At 36.4% G+C, this 23391-nt stretch overlaps 1 protein-coding gene across 1 annotated transcript in view; it reads left to right on the forward strand.

The window, feature by feature from the left end:
* Window positions 1–23391, forward strand: part of PTPRN2 (protein tyrosine phosphatase receptor type N2) — a 717244-nt gene that overhangs the window by 270566 nt on the left and 423287 nt on the right. Inside the window, exon 10 of the mRNA XM_060683595.2 lies at window positions 15202–15288. Within this exon, the coding sequence (XP_060539578.2) occupies window positions 15202–15288 (87 nt within the window). The remainder of the gene's footprint in view (window positions 1–15201; window positions 15289–23391) is intronic.

Raw genomic sequence — 23391 nt, forward strand, 5'->3', positions numbered from 1 at the left:
TTTACCTTTGAAAACCCAATATTAATTCATTTTTTACACTGGAATAAGGATGGCTTTGTATTGACTTTGTTGAAGGTATGAGAGAGCCATGGAGGGGGGTGAGGGAGGAAGGAGTTGTTAAAGAGAGACTTGGAAAAGTTATTACACAGTGTAAAGATTAAAGTGGAAAGAAACTAAGAATAACTCTTGACTTTGATTAGTATAAGAAGGGAGAAATAAAAACTTGGACAGATTTTCAGAAACTTGTTATATCTTGCCATAATAAAGTAGCCTTTCTAGAAACTCTCTGCTGTTTGTTTTTTGATCTGGCCCAACCTGAAGGACTGATGGATATAATTAGATACAATTTTAAAAGATTTTAAAACTACATTTAAAAGTATAGAAGAAAGATGGGGTGATTTTATGCCTATTCACTTAGTTATTCACCTTGAAAATGAGAAAGGTACAGAAATAAAGAAATCTGTTTGAAATATGCAAAGAAGTGACCAAATATAGCTTTCCTTTCAAGTCAGATTGTTTCCTTCGTGATGTGAGAATGCAACATCCAGTGAACTGGTCTTGAAAAATAAGGCATCTCTGCTTCATAATATAAATACTACCAGGAATGATTATTGTATTTTTAAAAAAGTCAAGATGGAGGCCATAGCTGAAGCTCTTCCCCTTTTCATATGCATTGCCATTCATGTAAAAGTGGGAAGGAACTTTAGCAATCATGCAGTTATAGCTATTTTTTTAACCTCTTGCAGATGCCTCTGTATGCCACTTTATTCCATGCAAGATGAGCTGTAAAGTGATGTTTCCATTGCATTAAAAAGTAGATGACTTAATGTTAAGTCCTATTTCCTAATGGTACCTAGCTTTCTAGAGTAGGGAGGAGATATGACCATTAAATCAGATTGTTTTTCCCATCCTTATTCTAATATAATTTCTATCTTGTCTTGTGTTTTCAAACTAACTCAAGCTTCTAATTATGGAAAAAGTCTTGGCAGAGTAGAGGTAGTTCCTTGCAGGCATAATAGAACAGGTCCTAACTTTCTTCTTTCCCACAGGACTGTTGTGCCTGAGGATCTGTTCCTGTACCCTCCGGCTTTCTGATATTCTAATGATTTCAGCTCTGTTACCTTAGGATATTCTCTTTCTGAATCTCTGCTTCTTTTCCCCCTGTTCCCTGATTATCTTGCTTCAAACTCCTTCCCTAGTGATTAGTGGCACAATCTCAAAATGCAACAGTTGTTTATAGGCTTTGAGATTGGCCAGTTCATTAGCCTTTAAGGGCCACAGAGAAGCTACCTGCCTCCTGAGCAAGAAGAGGGAAAGCAACTATCTCTATTGCCTATGAAGACTTGGTATAAGTTGATATCAACAATACTTAGCATAACTCTATATTCAATTCACAACACTGTTGGATTTGACTTGTATGTTGTGCCTTATGGCTCAATCTTCTGCTGTAATTTGAACTTTGTTGCTTTTTCCCTTCCTGTTGTTTGATTTATTCCTTTGATTGTTTATCCTATTTTATTTATTTTATTTATTTATTTAGTTTGTCAAACATGTACGATTCCAGGCATTCCAGGCAGACGAGAATTTCCCATTGAAATGTTCCCAGTGAAGAGAGGTGGAAAGCTTGAAATTCACATTTGGTATTACTTTGGGTTTGCTTTTAGACCCATGGACTAGTATGGTGAACTATTTCCCATGTCAGAGGGGCTAAACCTGTATTTAACAAGCATTTAGCCTCTAACATGAGAGGTTGGAAAGCATATATAGTGCTCTCAATCAGTCCCACCATGTGAATGGAGTTTGAACAATATTAAAATGACGCATTCTATCTATCCCATTGGAATGCCCATAAACCCATTGGAATGCCCATAAAAGAAGTATATGTCTATGGATATCCAAGACGTGGTTGTCTCAAAGGTGCTTTTTCAAGAGGCAACTGGACTATCTTGTTTTTCTCTTAAAACTTTTCGCTTCTCATCCAAGAAACTTCCTCAGCTCTGACTGGATGGTGGGGAATGGGTACAAAATCTTATAACTGTTACATTGCACAAAAGAGATACAGAAAAGGTATGTTATTTGCTGCTGTATAATACTGATTTTTGCAGCTTTCTTACATATATCCATAGATTCTTTCCATTAGGTTTTAAAGCCCCAATCTTCTGCTTAAACGCAAGAATCTCTCTTAAATTAGTATATGTTGGCTGAACTCAGAGAGGGTAAAAAAAAAAAGTCAAGATGGCCACAATCGTGCAATTGGATCACCATCCTTTTTATGTCTGTTGTGAAGCATGTAAAAATAAAGAAGGGAGGGGGTGGAATCAAGCTTCAATTACATGGATATGGCTGCCATCTTGACTTTTTGGACTCCCTCTGAGGAGACTCCTGGACAACCAGCTTCTGCTTGTCCTGTATTACAAGGGGACTCAACCTGCTTATTTAACAATTAGTTTGATAGCCATTTTTAAAAATGTTTAACTATGTATGTGAAGGATCTCATTTTTCTTGCATCGCATTTTCTTATATTGTACAGTACAGTACATTCAGAAACATAAAGATAATTATTTATAATCAGGAACCTTTCTGGGAAGACACAGTTGAAGCAGGGGAAGAGCTGATGCAAATAGCAGCTGATAATTGAAAATCGCGATGGTGCATGTTAGTTGAGAAATTAGGCATAAAACAGAACAGAAGACAAGCTTGGAAACTCCTTGAAAATCTAGGTGGATGTACAGATTTTGTACAGCAAAATCATATGGATGTAACAGCCTATTGAGTAGCCAGCCAGCTGTTGAAGAATGGAAAAATGCAAGGTAAAAAGGTGTAGTAAGAAGCTGTCTGAACAAAAGGACAAAAGGAGGGCCTATTAAATGCCCCCTTTGTGGTATTTGAGCTGGAGGAAACTAAACAGGCTATGAAAATGAATAAAGCAGCAAGTGTTGATGACATAAGAACAGAACAGATAAAAGAGTTTAATCCCCATACTTTTGAGTGGCTCCAGTAATTGATGAACAACTATATATAGCCGAGTTTAAGATCCTGAAATTGTGGAGGCAGGCTAGAGTTGCTGCCTTACTGAAATACAGCAAAGACAAAGATAATCTAAAAATTACTGACAGTATCTTTCTTCTGCCATCTCTACAAGGTAATGGAATAGATGATTCTCAGTCATATCTCAAAATTTATGGTTGAAAAGATCATAAGGGAGCAAGAAAGTTTTAAAGCAGGGAGGTCACGTTGTGGCCAAATCCTAAATCTTATGCAATTTATTGAGGATGGTTTTGAAAGAAAGCTAATTATTGGAGTGGCTTTCATCAACCTAACTGCAGCACAGGACACTGTTAAACATAGGACATTGCTATGCAAATTAAATAATAACACTGGACATAATAAGCTTTACCAAGGTAAACTTCCTTCAGAACTGGAGATTTCATATGATGCTGGATAGTAAGAATGAGCTGACACAGGAAGCATATTGTATAACATATATATGAATGATCAATATGTCCCAATAGCACATGTCTATTCGTCTATGCGGACAATACAGTAATGGCTGCAGAAGGATCAATGTTTGTTGAGATAGATGGGACTTATAGTAGTACTTTGGCCACCTAATGAAAAGGAAGGACTCATTGGAGAAGAGCCAAATGCTGGGAACGATTGAGGGCAAAGAAGAATGGGAACAATTGAGGGCAAAGAAGAATGGGACGACAGAGAATGAGGTGGCAGGATGGAGTCACTAAAGCAGCTGGCGTGATTTTAAATGAACTCCACAGGATGGTAGAGGACAGGAAGGCCTGGAGGAACGTTGTCCATGGGGTCGCCATGGGTTGGACCAGTGGTGAGTTGCTCCCGGTTCACACTGGTTCGGCAGAACCGGTAGTAAAAATTTGTAATAGTTCAGAGAACCGGTAATAACATTGGCTGGCCATGCCCCAGAACCAGTCCCCGGCCCGGTCGCCGCTCGCTTACCCTGCCCACCTCATCAGAGGCTTTTTTTTTTACTTTTAAAAGCATTTTTTCTACAACCTCTTCGGCTGAAAAAATGCTTTTAAAAGTAAAAAAAAAAAGCCTCTGATGATCCCGCAACTCAGTTGGGATCATCAGAGGCTTTTCAAACCATTGTTTTCTGCAACCTCTTCAGCCGAAGTGATGGTAAAAAAAATGCTTTGAAAAGCCTCTGACGATCTCAGCTGAGTTGCCTGATCGGCAGAGGCTTTTCAAAGCATTGTTTTCTGCAACCTCTTAAGGTTGTAGAAAAAATGCTTTTAAAAGAAAAAAAAAAGTTGGCCATGCCACCCAGTCACATTACACTCCCACCAAGCCACGCCCACAAAATAAGCCATGCCCACAGAACCAGTAGTAAAAAATTTTAGAACCCACCCCTGGGTTGGACACAACTTCACAACTAACAACAACATAGTAGTGCTTGAAGAATTAGGAAGATATTACACTATCAACCATTTAAAGCCCACCCAAACAAGACCCAACTGTGTTTCTGAAATCAAAATAGAAGAGAAGAGTTGGATGTTATGGGGCAAGAGGGCTGTCTATAGTACTGTCCAACATCAAACACAATACCTCGGTGTGACCCTCAATAGGATGCTGTCTTTTAAACAGTAATGCCTGAACACTAAAGCTAAAGTCAACTCAAGGAACACCTTCACATATCTGCTAGTCGTTCCCAACTCCAGGGGACAGTGCTCATCTATGTTTCCAAGCTGAAGAGCCAGCGCTGTCCAAAGATGACTCTGTGGTCATATGGCTGGCATGAGTAAATGCCAAAGGCGCACAGAAAGCTGTTACCTTCCCACCAAAGGTGGTCCCTATTTTTCTACTTGCATTTTTTACCTGCTTTCGAACTACTAGGTTGGCAGAAGGTGGGACAAGTAACGGGAGCTCACCTTATTACGCAGCACTAGGGATTCAAACTGCTGAACTGTTGACCTTTCGATTGACAAGCTCAGCGTCTTAGCCACTGAGCCACTGCATCTCTCTTTTCTTGAAGGTACACAAGAACAAATTAAAAGATGGAGGGAGGAGATTGTTAAGCAAGGAATAATCTTATTATTAGGGGGATATGGCTGAAGGATCTGACCTCACTCATATTACTTGGAAGATCCTGAATAGGTTGAGGGTTGGAATGCCTAAATGTAAGTCCAATATGCTCAAGTGGAGACTCTTAACAGATAACAGCACATGTGGAGGAATGCAGAGCCTGGCCTATCTGCTGGTACGTTGGCTACTATCAGAAACATATATCAATAATGACTTATTTTTGGCCAAAGCCAGAAAGAAGAAGAATTGATTTGGAGTTATTTTATGTGAAATATTATTTAAATGATGTATCATCTCTGACCTGAGTATACGTATCATAAACAAGTTGTTACAGATGAAGTGGGATTAACAAGCAGAATTTGCAAACCTTTTCCTTTAGAATATTTTAATACTGAAACTCCATTAGAGATATTTTTAATTGTGCCCCAAAGTATAAGAATTTACTTTTGTCCATCTTTTTCTTCTGACATAAATTGGAAAAATATCTTGCACTTTGCACTTTTATTTTTATTGTTTTAACTGGAGTAGATTAAATAAGTGAAAAAGAAAGGGAATTGAAGCTATGTGGCACTGTTAGCTTAGTATAGATTGCTTCCCAGTCTTCACTGTTTTTATTGGAAATAAGCTTTGACTGTTGGTGATAGAGGACATGTATTATAAGATAATGGAGTGGTGCAAAGACTATTGTTCTTCTAAAGAAACACTGAATTACAGAGTAATGACCCCTGGGCAAAAAGAAAATTGTACTTTAAGAAAGTAGTCATTTAAGATTATTTTATAAAACCAGGTAAGACTGTTTTAGACACGGCTGGCTACCGGGATATTTTGTAGGGTTCTGGACTTCATTGCCCAATAGTATTTCTGTGTGCTATTTGTTTATTGGCTATTTGTGATGGATACTTGGCTTGCCCCTAGCAAATGCTCCAGCTAAACCTTGATTTAGAGTTATCCACAACTGCATGTAGGCATCATCTGTGTTATGAAACGGTTGATGGGTAAATGTAATTTGCAGATGGATGCAGATGGGCCTAAGTGCACAGTTCCCAAATCCCAACTATGTGTTATGTGGAGGTGTGTGTCCTGCATGCTGATTGGTTGATCTGACTTCCTGTTCTGTGCTTTGCTATTCGAGCACCCTCTAGCCTGAACAAACATTTGCTGAGTATACATGAAACAGCTATGCAATCGTCTCCAAACGATTGTGCATAAGTTCCCTGACATGCAATGATACTACAATAGGTTGGAGAATATCCAACCTATTGGACTGTATATCCCTTGTCTTCTTAGATGATCACAGGTGGTCATGCTAATGGATAAATGACCTTTCCTACTGCTGATGGCACTATAAGGGACGTGGGATATGTGCTTCTATTCAGATCCATTACATTATTTCTGGAAGATTTGGTTGATGCAAAGAGGGGCAACCATGGAAAGCCTCATCAGACTTCCAGACACTTGCAGGTAGACCTGGTTTTGTAGTGATCACAATATTTCTGTTGCATCACAAAATCAACACATCAACAGGCATTTCACTTCATACCACCACCTCCCATTAAAACCAAAAATAATATTTAGTATCAGCTTTGCTGCTATGACAATTATTCATGTGAAAAATCAGTCAGTTTTTATAATGAAATCCTGCTCTGTACAGTGGACACGGGATTAAAACAAGGTTCAAATCCTCATTTTCCTCTTAGTTTGCTCCAGGGTTAGCCTCCAGTTGTCAGGCTTACTTAGCCATAATGTTGATGTGAAGATAAAATGGGAACCTATGCACACTTTTTATTGGAGATGCCTAAGTGTAGAGGAGAGTGCATTAAAATGCTTCAAATAAATTAAGAATAGAAGATGCTGCTCTGAACTGCTTGAAGGAAGAAAAGGGAATGCACAATAAAAAATAATACATGTGCTTGATTTGAGAAGGTAGCAAAAACTTCTTTTTGGAAGGATACAAATGACCCTTAAACAGAAACCTATAACTAACGTTTCATGAGGCAAATAAACTCAGAATTCATTTCAGTTTCAATGCCTTGATACATGTTGTGCTACATCTTTTTTGACACTACAGTAGTTAAATGGGCCTTTGCCCTGTTCCACCAACATAAATACACCATGTCTGACTAGTATACCACAAAGAGTTCTACCCAGCCTTCTCTTTTGCTGATTATAATGCTGAATTTAGAGGCTTGTTCTTTCCACAAAGCATTTAATTGATTACCTGCTCCTTCCCCATTCTTTTATTTCATTTTTTTTTAAAAAAAATAAATGGTTATAGGTAGAAATGTCCCTTTGGCTTTTTCCGGGGTGATGGCTGGTATAATTTAAGTGTAGCACAGAAGAATTCTCCCAATTTCTTTATGTAGAGAGGAAAGTATGATTTCTGTTTGTGGAGTCAGTAAAGATCCATTGCTTTTCTGTTTTCTGCTAAGATGAAAATAATTCATTTTTTAGTCACTCATAAACTGCTACAGAAATTATTTGGTTATTCCATTTCCAATAACAGCATGCATGATATTTTGCTTGTTTCTGAACCATGTCAGATAAACAGAGGGCTAAAACAGTGGCTTAATTTGGAAAGGGCACAGGTCTGATTTGGTTCTACTCTTCCCTTAGGCACAGAAGACAGCTGGATGACCTTGGGCCATCCTTCTTTCTCAGCCCTACTCAGCCTCAGGCACTATGACAAGTTGATTGATAAACAAAATCCCTTGTTGCATCATGCATTGATAAGCTTCACTCTAAAAACTAGGCAAGCACAGAAATTAGGCAGAATAACAGTGACAAATATCAATGAAGCGTACAACTTGCAAATTAGGCAGAAGTGCTATCAAAGAGTTGCCTTGAGGTGTGATGGGTGGCAAATAAATCAAATAAGTAAATAAAATAAAGGGGATATTTGTGGGGGGAGCATTATTTCTGTATGTGTTCTATAAATCAACATTGTTTCTGAGAGTTCAGGAAAGCAAGAGTTTTTCGATATGTTTGAAAATGTTGCAAGATTCTAAAAATAGAGGTGGTTTTGGGCTACCATATTGGGAATTGTATGATCAGTCTTCAATACTTATTTGGGTGAAAGAATGGATTGGTTTGAGGAACAAAAAGTTATTGACTTTGGAGGGACATGATCTTGAATTAGGTTGGCATGCTTTCTTATAGTATGGGGAAAAACAAAATACATACTGTAGCTATTTCCAAAGACACTACGTTAGGAATGCACTATTATCAGTTTGGGAGAAAATTAAAGAACAACACTATTTGAAAATACTGGTCTGGCTTTCAACAACGGAGGCACTAATTTATCCAAATGTTATTGATATAGAGAATGTTACCAGATATAAAGATATTTTCAATGAAAAGGGGAACTTAAAACTAATTAGGAATTGAACGATCAAAGGATTGAGATAATATGGTAGTCATATGTGCAGATACAATCTAGATTTGAGAAGGATGTTAAAATGTATGGTTTAAATCAATAGTGGGTTTCATTTACCTTTACTGCCGGCTACGTAGCTCGCGCACAGCACTTCTGTGCATGCGCAGAGCGTCTGTGATGACTTCCGGGAGAGTGGGCAGATCCTCCTGCTGCCGCCACTACCGATTCACCTGAACTGGGGCGAACCGGTAGAAACCCACCACTGGTTTAAATAAACAATTAACAGAATAAGATCAGATATTAACAGGGACAGATGAAAAATTAATAAAGAAAATATAAAACTATTTGTTAAGTCTTAAGATGGAAGATGAACAAGTAAAAGAGACAATGACAGAATGGGCTAACAATTTGGGCCATTCGATTGAGTTATATCTATGGCAGAAATTATGGGATAGAAATTATAAATTAACAATGTCCACTGCATTTTATAGATGGCATTATCCGCCCTCAAGGTTAGCAAACATGTTTAAGGATAATTCTGCAAAATATTGGAAATGTCACCAGATACCTGGCTGGAAAAAATGGTAAAACAACATATAGACTTGAAACCAGAGACATTTTTGTTGGGCATTTTACCAGATAAGTACAATAAAGGGACTGTATATCTGATTTTACATGTATTAACAGCAGTAAGAATAGTATTTGCACAACAATGGAAAAGTGAAGGGATCCCAACAGATGAAGACATGATTAGAAAAATAAGGAAAGGAAGAAAAGGAAAAGAAAGAAACTAAATATTTTTTGATTTGGGACTTATTTTATCAATGGCTAGCTGACAAAGACAAGAGCTAGAAACAGGGAAACATGAAAGGATCAGTGATATAAGGAAGATATGTTAAATTGGTTAAACAGATAGTATGATTATTATTGTGATTAGTATTAGTATAATTGATATTAATGCAATGAATATTGTTGTAAACACTGGTTATTACTTTCTAAAATGACTTGTACTCAGACTACACACTGTTCAATTGAAGTTGGAAATTTTACATCTTATAAAATAAAATAAAAACTTATTACAAAAAAAGCAAGAGTCAAATAGCTATCATCTTCATTTACAATTTCCACAAAGCAAAGAACTGTGTTTTGCCCTTACATGTCATTCATTTGTACTTAACTTGTGTCCATAAGAATAATTAAAGCTGAGGAAATGTCAGTGTTGTTATTGTTCCTTTTTGTCTTCCAGAACTGGTTTTCAACCTTGTTGGAAGTGAGCACCAAAGATTTTGAATCCCCTTACCACTTTTCTTTTATATCTCATTTTAGCACATCATTTTGATTTTGTAGCCTGCAGAAATATAGTTTTATGCATACAAATGATACCAAGTTAATGCCAACAACATATTGTACAGCTTTCCCTGCACCTCTGGATAAATATAACACCACAGTGTTTTGTTATGTGTGAATGTGCATTTAAAAAAAAAAACCTATTCTGATCTCTGACACCTGTCATCCTCACAGATTTGAACCACTGTCCTCAGGAGTGAAAGATCTAATTAACACAAAGCTGTGGTGTCATGACAATAGCTTGCTCTCACAGTATTTTGAGAAGTACCACAGTTCTTTCAACTCAGTTAAAGCCTGAAAGGGGTGGCTTTTTATATGAATAAGAAGGATTTTGTATTTTTTTCCCCTTGTGAAAATACCAAAATTCCTTTTAATTTTTTTGAAACATGGCAAAATAATTGAGGCAAAGAATGTATATTTAAATCTAGCCTGCAGAGAATCGTATCTTTCTATAAAGCTGAATGTCTCTTAAGTTCTTTGATAGGGAATGTATGATATTTGGGGAAAAAAAATCAAGATTTTTTTTGTCCTAGCTGTAATCCAAGCAAAGAATCTATTATATAAATAGATATGCCCTCAGGGACTATATATATTAAAGTACTTTAAACTATATATTAAGGGCAACAGTTCTCTGTCTAGCTTGCAAATTGTATGCTTCACTGTTTAGATAGCATTCATCTTGTTCATAATAATAAATGAGTCAATATTGGCACTGCAATAATTAAAAACAAGAGACTGATTGATTTGATTGATTCATTTTAATGAAGGTCCATAGATACCATTTATTTCAATACGAATTTTGATAATAATTCTATTTTTATCTCGTCACCAGTTTCAAAATTTTTTACCACTGGTTCTGGGGGTGTAGCTTGATGGGTGTGGCATGGCTTAGTGGGCATGGCAGGGGAAGGATACTGTAAAATCTCCATTCCCACCCCACTCCAGGGGAAGGTCCCCATTTCCTCCCGATCAGCTGGAACTTGGGAAGCAGAGAATACATGGGGGTGGGGTCAGTCAAAATTTTTACTACCAGTTCTCCAAACTACTCAAAATTTCCACTACTGGTTCTCTAGAACTGGTCAGAACCTGCTGAAACCCATCTCTGGTCAACACATGATGAAATTCTGTAATACTCCTTAACATATTTTGAGATATATAAATCTTGCGTCTGACTCCTTAAGCAGGTAGAAACAATGCATGAAGTTTCAACTTTCTGATCACCATTTAAGATTTGTGAAGCTTCTTAAAATCAATATTTGTCTTCTGAACCAGCATGCTTCAAATATTTTGGATGTCTCTCATAATCTCCATCTAATATAGAATCCTAGAATGTAAGGATATGAATTTGGAATAAAATCATTGCAAATCATTTGGAATCAACACAGAGCAAGAATCAACATTATTTCTGCATTCACTGACAGGTGCCTATTGAGCTCCTGCTTAAATACAGTAAAGGAAATCCATAATTTCCCAAGGCAATCTATTCTGACTATGTTGTTGGAGATTACCAGGCTGAGTCCGAAGCAGGGGTCAAATGCGTCACCAGTCATGAGTCCCTGTGTGCCCACAAGAGATCTAAGTCAAGCCCATCTTGAATTCCTTCTATACTTCTCCCACTAATTTCCCTTGGCCATTAGTAGTTCAGATTGTTATTGAGAGATTAAGCTTGCAATAAATCTTTATACCCATTTGAACTGTCTGGATTTCCTGATTTTTCTGGTGCTTGACATATATTAGGATATGGCAGTCTAAAATTTGCTTCCTTTTAACTGTTTCTTGTTTTGTTTTCTGGAGTAAAGCTGTATCCCATCTTCTATATGATAGTCCTTCTGATACTTGAAGAATTTGTGATGTCTCCTTGTACTCTTCTCCAGATTAAATGCACCAAATATTTTCAACCAGTTCTTATAGGCTTTTTCCTTCCTTACCATCTTCATTGCTTTCCTCTGGACTTGCTCTATTTTGTCAGTTAAATGTCCAGAACTGGATGCAGCATTTATTTATTTAAGAAGATTTATATGGTCACTCAACTCATTCTCGGTGACTCTTGAGATAAAACCCTAATTTAAAAAAATAGTAACCCAACATGTGATCAAAATATATTATGTCCACTGTACTTCTATGGGCACCTAATAGGGTCACTCTATCCAACAAAAAGATACCTCATACCTATTAAATCCACGCTGGAATTTTCAGAGCAATGTATTCTTTTGTAAATGTTCACAAATTGATTACTTAGTAATCTGTTCCAGACTTTTGTTTAGTATCAAAATCAAGATAAGCAGTCTAGGTCTACCCAGTTCTTCCCTTTTTCTCTAGTCAGGAGCTATATTTGCTTTCTCCAGATGTGCTTCTTCTTCATAATTTTTGTTAAAGAATTTACTTCTGGCCTTGAGAAGGAAGTGAAAGTGGGACAATGGTGGGATTCCATTTTTTTTACTACCAGTCCTGTGGGCGTGGCTTGGTGGGCATGGCAGAGGAAGGATACTGTAAAATCTCCATTCCCTCCCCACTCCAGGGGAAGGTTACTGCAAAATCACCATTTCCTCCTGATCAGCTGGGACTCGGGAGGCAGTCAATAGATGGGGGAGTGGCCAGTGGTATTTACCAATTCTCTGAACTACTCAAAATTTCTGCTACCAGTTCTCCAGAACTGGTCAGAACCTGTTGAATACCACCTCAAGTGGGAGAAGAAAGTAGTTCCCCTTGCCTTGGGAAGAAAGGTTTTATCAATTTTCTACAAATTTAATATTAATATTCTACAACCATAAAATAGCTTTATCTAGTACAATTCAAAACGCACTGATGATGTCTCTTTGAATGGTAACGAAACGTTTGCAACCAAATTGCCAAGCTCAGACCTCAAACCAACAGCCCATAAAGTAGCTTTCCTGGAATATCAGTTTCTTGAACTGCCTTGCCTCAAAGGGCTGAAAGTTTCTGAAAGGAGCTTGAAATTATGTATTCAAGATTCTGCAACAATCTTGGATGCAATTTATCTTGTCTTAACAATTAACACAAGATAACAGGAGTGACTGTTACCACTTTAAGAATCTGTATTATAAGAGAGGCCCTGTTGGGGCCTACCTCTCTCTCCACGTTTTGCCCCTGTCCTCTATAATTTTTCTTTTATTTTGGACATAATTTTTTTTAAAATTTGATTTATACGCTGCCCTTCTCCAGAGACTCAGGGCAGCTTACAATGCATTAAGCAATAGCCTTCATACTTTTGTATATTTATACAAAGTCAACTTATTGCCCCCACAAATTGGGTCCTCAATTTACCTACCTTAGAAAGGATGGAAGGCCGAGTCAACCTTGAGCCTGGTGAAAAATGAAAAAAAATGCACCTTTGCCTGTTGTTGTTGCTGCTGCTACTTTTCTTATGAGTCCAAGTTTCTTCTGCAGTAGAGCTTGATTCTTTTCTTGCAGATACTAGCTATTTACATCTCCTTAAAGGGATTGTGTGAGGGAAGCGTTGGCTCAGTGGCTATGATGCTGAACTTGTCGATGAAAAGGCTGGCAGTTCAGCGGTTCGAATCCCTAGTGCCGCGTAACTGGTGAGCTCCCGTGACTTGTCCCAGCTTCTGCCAACCTAGTAGTTTGAAAGCACGTAAAAAATGCAAGTAGAAAAATAGGGATCATTTCGTGCGCCTTTGGCATTTAGTCATGCCGACCACATGATCACAGAGACGTCTTCGGACAGCGCTGGCTCTTTGGTTTTGAAATGGAGATGAGCACCGCCCCCTAGAGTCGGGAACGACTAGGACATAAGTGCAAGGGGAACTTTTACCTTTACCTTTAAAGGGGATGTGGAGAAGATGGTGTTCAGGTAGCACCTCACTGCAGACAGTTCCTTGATGACCATACTCTCTCTACCTTTTCCTATACATGCACATTTTAACTCTTAACTCAGTTGAAAGCCCTTTGTGGTTTCCTAAGTTGTCTCCTAATTATTTTTCTTAATAAAAAGGAGTTCAATTGTATTTCCAGTACCTTCTTTTTGAGATGTTCCTAATCGTTTCACTTCAGGATTTCTGCTCTGGTACTTCCCTAAGCTTATTGAAATTTTTCTCCCCTAAAATTTGATGATGGCCCTATTTTCTTTCCTTTTACCTTTTTAACCAACTTTTCCCTATTGATTTCTATCAGATCCAGGAGACCCCATCTCTTGTCCCTTCTTAAATTTTCTGACAAATAAAATAGTCAGCAAGGTCACTGAGGAATTTGGGGAACTCTCAGTCTCACGTTGGTTTTCCAATAGATATCCAGTTAATTGAAATTTCCCACTGTTGCTAAATCTCTAATTCCTGATAATCATATGCTTCAGGAGAGCTGTATTCAGATAATCTGCCTCTGTTAACAGTGTATATTATTTATTTATATTTGTTTATTTATGTATTTATTTAGTGTGCCACTCAATTTACTATTAGAGTGACTTTGGATGGCAGACAGTAATAATATTGCTATTTGCCATACCTTACATTCTTATCCAAATATATGGTCAACAGATTTCTAAGGCACAAGACTGGAGGGGGTGGGGATTGAACTATCTTTCTTTGAGCTTAATTTCTCTTTCTTTTTTCCCCTAATTTAAACTACTGTTGTTGCAAACATCATTTTGTAATATAACATGAGCATTTCTATAGTGAATTGTGTATGATGGGTGGAAAAGGCTATATTATTTCATACATGTATGTGTTTTGAATACCGTTTTCTTAATTGCTGGAATTATACAAATGTACTGCAATCCTAGTTGATTTAAAATATTGCTATCCCATTGTCCTGTTAAAAATAAAATAAAATATGCAGAAAAGTCTAAACAGAAGATCTTTGCAAAGCACCAGATGCATGTCTCCTCTTCAATTACTGCCTGCAGGATGGTGTACTAGTTCTCTCTTTTTTTTTAAAGAATTTTTTAAATTCTTGAATTTATAACATTTTTGTCATTTGCTGGGCAAGAATTCATTTAGCAACTAAAGAATGGGGAGGTAGATTTTTCCTTCTCCATTTGATAGAGGCTTGCAATTTACTTCCATTATTTGTCACTAGTTTCATCTTGCCATTTTTCTCTTACATTGTTTTTTCCCCTTCTCTTCTCTTTCTTTTTAAACTGCATTACATTTTTTATTGAGGACCAAGATGAACCGGTCCCTGCATCATTGGACCCATTACACTTCCTAACAATTCCATTTACACCTTATTGTTTGTCTTATTGCTGGAAAATTCAGGTGATTCATCATGCCTGGGAAAGCACCTGATCCCATTTCCCTTGATATCGCAATCACTATGTGACAGGAATACAGTAAGCATTGCCTTTCAACCTACCTAACAGGCTAAGGTGATATGTCTTTGGGGATTTTTAGCCTCTCGTGTATTGATGAGATCCATTTTTGTAATGCTATTTTCTTGCTTCTTTTCAACAGCCCACTGAGTGAAGAAAAAGGTTTGGACTTAATAAAGGAAGTTGCTGGACTTCTGAAGCTCCAGATGACAGCATTTGCTGATATCAAGTACGTGCAATAGAAATCTTTCCCTTAATGTCTCCTTTTCCTAAATTTCTACATCAATATTGGAATTTGTTCTGTGATCTGACGGTCAAAAAACAAACCAAACTACAACCTCCTCAGTGATTCTATTGTCTGGAGATGGCTTGTCACATTAAAAATGATGTAAAAGAGGAAAAACACATGTGAGGATTGTTCAATCAAGTCACTAGCAGTTGGTTCATGAAAGCATTCAACCTTATAGATTTACCCATTTACCCTAAAGTATCTCCTTCTACTCTGTAGGATATGGGCAGTAGTACATCGGTTTGAAAAATAGGCTGTATATTAAAGATCCCAATTGCTTAAAATTATGTGAGCATTCTTGAAATGCAAACTTTACTTGCATTTCTAGGACACTTGTCAAAATGCATCAGAATAACAAGTATTGTCTTTAACATTGTTATGAAATGCTGCTTATGGCATCACTACTACATCTGGCAACTTAGTCTTCATTTCGTATTAATAAACAGCATTATGTGAAACCCTTCATCAACCAAAGCCTTAATGAGCAGCAGAAATCCATATCTGTGGAGAAAGTTAGATGGAATATGATATGATTGAGGAAGAGACATTCCTGCTAAAAAGCATGAATTCTTATTTAATTTTGAAATTTATAAGGCTGCCCCAGTCAAACAGCATAGCTTTGATTGGTGGATAAAAAAAAAAACCCAATAAACCTACAGTCACTATATGCAGTATATTAAATGTATACAGTATATAAATGCAAAATATCTAAAATGGAATCCAAACAACATAACTAATGAAAAATAGATATGTTGTATGTCTGTGAAACTAAGAGAAAGGAGAAAAATGTAATAAATATGAATAAATAATGTAATTTTGTGAAATTAAATAGATGCAGTGAGGTGAAGGTGTAGTTTAATTATGTAAAAAAGCCAATAATATGTTTTTCAGTAAATATGAATTGATATTGTCTTGATTATTATGGATACTTATGAAAATAGGAATTCATTAGTTGGTGATAGTTGCGTGTTACGCTCTAGTGAATGGTTAAAATAGAAAAACTAAGTATGAGTTTTTGGAAAATTTATGTACGTAATATAGGTGATTAGGGTGTGGTGTGATATTTTTTTTAAAAACCATAAATATATGGTGGAGATAGAGGGTATATAAAAATAAGTTATTTGGAAAATAAAAAATGAATGCTAATAGTGATTGCTTAGTGAGTATCTATTTTTAAAATGTATTTTGTTTTGAATATGTGGTTTATGAATATGTTTATTCATAAGTATGCATGGCAAAGAAATTAATATTAAGCTAAAAGCATGATTGACTTGATTGTCTGATAAAAGACTAAAATAAGAATGTAGAATCTGAGAGGGATGGGAGGTTTTGGATATGAAATAGTTCTATTGAATGCCAAGAGTGTAACTTAGGGAAGACATAGACATGGTAGAAAAGGAAAAAATAAAACTGAAGAAAAGTAAATGACTACAGTAAAAAAAATTAAGGAATCCTGTATGAAAAAGTACTAGAAGATAAATTGATTTCCCTTGAGAATGAATGGAAAGTAGATATAAGAAAAAAGGATATAAAAGCTTCCTGGAACAGAATGAAAAGAATTACATAGCAGGGTGCCTCTGAAATGTGTGGAGTTAAGAGGAAATTTGAAAAAGGAGGCTACATAAAATAATAATGAGAGAGAGGCGGATGATGAAGGAGAAATTTATGGAAGAAGAAATATTGAAAAAAATATGAAAAAAAATTGTATAAATACATATAGCCAAAAAAATTTAAGTCAGAGAGGAAGGAAGGATTAAGAACAAAGGAAACTGAAAATACAAAGCAATTTTAATGGAAATAATAATAATAATAAATACTTTGAAAGTGTGTGGAAATAACTAAACAAGGAGCCTCCAGCAGAATGAATGGAATTCAAAATAAAAGCAATGAAATGATTTAGGGAGGGAATGTGAGTGAATGCTGGAAGGAATGTTTTGTTTATTTGTTGATTGGTTGGTTGGTTGGTTTAGGAAGTGACTTCCAGTACTTTTAGAGATTGTGATGGAACGATAGTGTTACATGTAAGATTGAGGCTAAAATAAATGCTATAAATATTAGTGTCTAAAAAAAATCATGATGAAAAGTAAGTCATAAATGCTGTGAGAATATTGAAAAATGGTAAGATGCAAAGTAGGGATAGTGGCAGTATATTAAAAAATAGATCTGGTTGTTTATGGAGTATCAATACTATGCAACTTAATGTCTGGGTGAAGGCTGCACCTTGATATGATGATGAATGCAATTATTGTTCCTCTATATAAAGGTGAAAGTAGCAAAAATAAAAGCGAAAGGAACAGACAGATATTGATGAAGATTCTTAGTCATCCAGATAGAGTTGCTTAGAAGTTGAGTCATGGAAGCTGGATTTATTTACCTACTAGCTGGATATTCCCTTCGAAACTATGTGATCAGGCTTGATAAATTGGCACTTACAGCTTGAAAATTAATGAGTAGTTAGGATTGGCCTCTCCTCTCCCCTTCTCTTCCTCAGGCTTGCCCCACAGAAGCCTCTTCTATCCTATCCCCCTTCTCTGCCTCAGCCTAACTCTGGGAGTTTAGACATTCTATTCCCCCTCCCCACCTGAAAAAATGTTCTGATGCTAACACACTACTATTAGTATATTTTTCTCATCTTTGTTTATATATAACTCAAGTTGGTGAATATACTGAATACTGCTATTTTCCCCAACACAACAACTCTATAAGGTGCTTGTTCTGAAAGAGAGAGTGACTGACCCAAAGGGAGGCTTAGAACTTATTTTCTAGGTCAGCATTATTATTTTTTTGTATATGTTTTTTTTTTTTAATTTGATTTATATGCCGCCCTTCTCTGAAGACTCAGGGCGGCTTACAATGTGCTCAGCAATAGCCTTCATCCTTTTGTATATTTATACAAAGTCAGCTTATTGCCCCCACAACTGGGTCCTCAATTTACCTACCTTAGAAAGGATGGAAGGCTGAGTCAACCTTGAGCCTTGGCGAGATTTGAATCTGCAGTAATTGCAGGCAGCTGGTCTTAATAACCAGCTTAATAACAGGGTGCCTTAAACCCCTGTACTACCAAGGCTCTTATGTTTTATTTGCAATTTTCCTTTAACAACCAACATATTTTTTGGACAGTGTAATGACTGGGTCAATACATTTTTTACAAGTGTTAACAATAATAATACAATTACATATACATATACATAGTTTTTATCCTTCCAATTTTTAACCTTAACATGCTCATTATAATTATAATATATTTTTATGTATTAATATGTATAATACTTTCCCCCCAATTTGTACTTATGTTTTTCTTCACTTGTTGGGGTTCTTCCATATTCACTTCTTTATCTTTAAACAGTACTATTCTCTCTTTATCATTCTTTATTGCTTTCTCCAAAAATATATTTCAACATCCATTACATTTCTTTATTATATCTCTGAGTTCCCTGAATTTGTAGTCTTTAAAAGCTATAAATTCCAATATATTTTTTGCACACTGTTAATCATAACAATACATTTAAATATGCCTAATCACAATCTTCCACCTCCTAACTTTAGTATATTTAGTATATAATAAATTCTATTACATATCTATAGATGTGTTACTATTTCCCCAATTTATACTTTCTATTTGTTTCTATTAGTTTTTAATGTAATCATAGTTTACATTATGTCTCTATCCATCATCTCTCAGCCTTTTTATAATTTCATCGTTTATTGACTTTTTGGTGATTTTTTTAAATATTTCTCTCTTGGGATCCTATACTTCTTTCTAATATTTTTATATGGACTGAATGTTTCCTCTGCCTTGCCCCTTATCTCCTTTTGCTGCATCATTTGGATGCCCATCTATTACCCTTTCATTCTTTTTAGGAAGTCATCTTTTTCCCCCTCTGTGCTATTGTAAGCTCTTAAGGAATTACCTATTCGCTTCTTAGTATTTACTGTTATTGTCTTTTCATTGTTTTTGTTTTCTTGTAGCTTATTTTGATTTGTCTCCTCCACCACTCCTTCTGATTTCTCATCTGTCTTCTGAATATTTTGTTCATCTTTTCACACATTTTTTGAGGATCTTCTAAATTCACTTCTTTATCTTTACACAATCCCATTCCTTATGATTCTTTGTCACTCTTTCATAAAAAATTTAGCCATCATTAGCATATAATTTTATTGTCTCCTGCTGAATCATTTTGTACCAAATTAATATATTAAAATTATTCAATATATCTCTAATATTTCAGGGTCCCAATATCTAAAAAAAACCTCCAAAAAGTCAATTATTAATAAAATTTATCAATCCCAGAATTATTCCTCCAAATCCCCTAGCTTTCTAGTCCTTAAAAGCTATAAATATATACTTTAAAGTCTTTATTGTTTCCAACTTACACCTTCCCAATTGTCCAAATTTTAGAGTCTTATTTGTCTTTTCTTCTTTTTCTCTTTCCCCCTTTCTCCCCCCACCTTTCTATTGCTTTTCTTCTTTTGCCTCATAGGATGATCTATCAAATGACGTTAGTGAATCAAATCCAGCTTGGCCCACCAATCTTTCCTCAAATCTTTCAAATCCTCCTTTCAATGAACGGTTCAATAAACTTTTGATATTTATAGTTCAGTTGCTTTAAAAATCTTCAAACAGCTTGGTAGATGTTCCAAATTCCAAATGTTCCAAATTGCCCACTAAGATAAAGTCAAGGTTAAATAGCCTTCTAGGTGTTGTTTGCTTTCTCTCCTTTCATCACTTTCAAATTTCCCACGTTGCAGTAATCTTCCTCCAGTAGATGGCTCCCCTACTCCCAATTCCAGCATTCAACAAAGTGTAAAAGTCAAAACAGCTGACTGTCAGCCATTCAGGGGGATTGAACATAAAGTTTAGAAAGGCAATTTCTCCCAATAATCACTTTTCACAATGTTGTTCAACTTTTTCTAGGCTTTTTGTGTTTTAAAACATCCTTTAAATATTTCTTTTGCATTTGAGTCTTTAATCTTTAGTCTTTCTCTTTAATTTTTAGTCTTTAATCTTTCTCCATAAATTCAATCATTGCTTTCTTACTATTTGGAGATTGTTTTTTAAATTTTTAACTTGGGTTAAATCTTTGGGGTAAAAGTAGGAAGTTATCTCACCCAGTTTCACTGCATGCACAAGATCTTAGTGTCCCGGTTGTCCCAGCTTGTGACAGACCAAGATGGCTGTTGTCCTTGCTGCTGTTCGGGAGAGCTTTCTTCAGATCAATGATGAAATTGCAGTTTCCTCATGATCGACAAAGCACCTCTCCTTTCTTTGCCACCCCTCCAGAGCGGCTTGACCCCCTAGGGTCTCCTGGCAAGCAGTTGCCGGCTGCTTTTCATGGAGCCCAGCGGAGCCCTGCTATTTTCCAGCTGTTCCTGCTGCGATGTTAACTGGAAGTCTCTAGATCAGCATTTTAACCACTACACCAATCTGGATTTCTTTAACTAAATTCATACTAAAGATGAAAAAATGGAGAAACTTGTGATCTGGAAATGCTACTAGAAAGATAATAGATTACATGTACTCCATTGTAAGAAATAAATATTTGTCAGAAGAAGAAAAAATATTTGCCAAAAGAAGTAAATAAAAAGCATGAATGAAGGCAAATACATGTGTTCCAGGATAATGTTGCAAGATCCACTCTGGTTGGTCACTGGAACCAGAGGTTTAGTCATCTGAGCTTTCAGATTTGAACTGGAACTTATCCTCAGGGAACTACAGTATTCTTTACTGGAATATGTGCTTTGGGTTATTCTATGATTCGTATTTATGTGGTGCTTTCCTATTGGTTGATTGGAGTGTTGATGGCAGGTGATTGGCTGTTGTTTCTTTGTGCTGCCAAGCCCTCGGTTCCTAAATACCTGATAAACTAGTGGTAAATCAGCACTTCTGTTGACTGACAAGGGGCCTGTTTCCCAGGCTTCAATAATTACCCTCACTATCTTTGTACCTGCAGAGTCAACAATCTTAGAAACTGCAAAAATGAATGTGTGTCCTTGTTCATTGCAATGTGAGGCTACCAATGAGTTTGGGTCTCCTAGTCTGACGACTTCCTTATGTTTTTGCAGTATGGTGGTTTGCTTCTTCCTGGGCTGTCCTACATACCGTGTTTCCCTGAAAATAAGACCCAACCAGAAAATAAGCCCTAGCACGATTTTTCAGAATGCTTGTAATATAAACCCTACCACCAAAATAAGCCCCAGTTAAGAATGTCAGCCCTGGGAGGGGGCAGCATAGGTCTGATATTATAATCAAATTGTAAATGCCTGTGGCCTCTGTTGTTTGATTGCAATGCAATAGGAGATAAAGATAGGTGTTATTTAATAAATAGATTTGGTGTTTGCATAGAAAAATGTATGTTTCTCTTCTTCAGTCTTCACAGAAGAAAAACAAGGTTGTTGATAACTCTTAGTGTTAGGACGATTTCCCTATTAGCCAGTGAGAGAGCATTTTGGAGTATGGAATAACAACTATATCAACAACAATAATGATACCTTTTCAAATACCTTTGAAAAATGCTATCGTATTCTCTTGTATTCTCTCTGTATAGACCTCAGTGTTCTCCTGTCATATCAGACATAATCTGTTTTTTTAATAGCTGCTCCCAATCCTGTGACTATCTATTCTTCTTAAATATGGCTTTTTCTTACAATGTTCTCTCCAAACATAAACAGAATATTTCAGGCAAGAACTGAGCAATTCAAAATACAGTAAAACTTTTACAGTATAATAAGACATGAAAACAGACCGTGCAAGTTTTTCATCATTTATGAAGTCCAAATTGAAAAACTAAAGTACCTTGTTGAAATCTGTTGAAATCTTTTACTGCTGTTATTTGATGTGCCCCTTTCAACTCAGTCTGGAAGAAGATGTAAAGGGGGGGGGAGGAGCTGCATTTTTGCATATCAGATATGCAGAAATTTGATTATTGCTCTGAAATGTAGGATGGTCCATGCAAGAGTGCAAGAAATCATTATCACTAGAAAGGCAAGATGTATTTTAAACCAGTATTTACAAAACATACATAAAACCTGGCTGCAATACTAGAATATAGGAAGAATCCTTGAATAAAAAAAAAAATCTGGCTAGCCCATAGTCTTGTTTCTATTGATGGTTCCTAATACTGACCTAATTGTTCCTAATAGTGGTTAATCATACGCCTATCAACCAGGGGTGGTATTCACTTACCTTTGCTACCAGTTTGCAAATGTGAGCATGTGTGCATGCGTAGTTGCTTTGCACGGTCCACCTTTATGCATGTGCAGGACCTTCCGCGCATGCTCAGAGCATCAAAAACGGGACGTGAACGGGTGGGTGGGTGGAGCCTCCTGCCGCCACTTCTACCGGTTCTCCCGAACCGGCTAGAACCGGCTGAATACCATCACTGCTATCAACAAGGCACAAGAGCAATAGCTTTTGAAATCAAACAGCTGGTTTTATGAGATATGCCACTTCTAAAAGCAACATATGAACCTTCATGAAGCTTTCTTTCTTTCCATGTGCTTGAAATGTTTATTTGATAAATGCCTTTAGGATTGCTTTGAAAATTGTATTTTGAATTGCTATATTACCAGTACTAAAAGTAATGATTTATTTTTCACACTTATGATGGTTGTAGCATCCCCATGGTCACATGATCAAAATTTGATGCTTGGCAATTGGTTCGTTTTTATGAAGGTTGTAGTGTCTCAGGGTCATGTGATCATCTTTTGCAACATTCTGACAAGCAAAGTCCATTGGGAAGCCAGATTCACTTAACAAACCATATCAATAACTTAACAACTGCAATTATTCACTTAACAACTGCAGCAAGAAAAGTCGTAAAATGAGGCAAATTTACTTAACATATATCTCACTTAGCAACATAAATTTTGGGCTTGATTGTGGTGGTTAGTCAAGACCTACTGTATAGGTTTTGGCTTGATTGTCATCTTGTTATATAGAATAATCTAAATAATCTGATAACCATTTAATAAAATTCATTCATGCAGATTCTAATATTGCATTTCAGCATATAGATAGGTTCAGTGGTGGGATTCAAGTAATTT

This window comes from Pantherophis guttatus, chromosome 4, assembly GCF_059756535.1.
Source record: "Pantherophis guttatus breed Tessera chromosome 4, ASM5975653v1, whole genome shotgun sequence".
Taxonomy (NCBI): Eukaryota; Metazoa; Chordata; class Lepidosauria; order Squamata; family Colubridae; genus Pantherophis; species Pantherophis guttatus.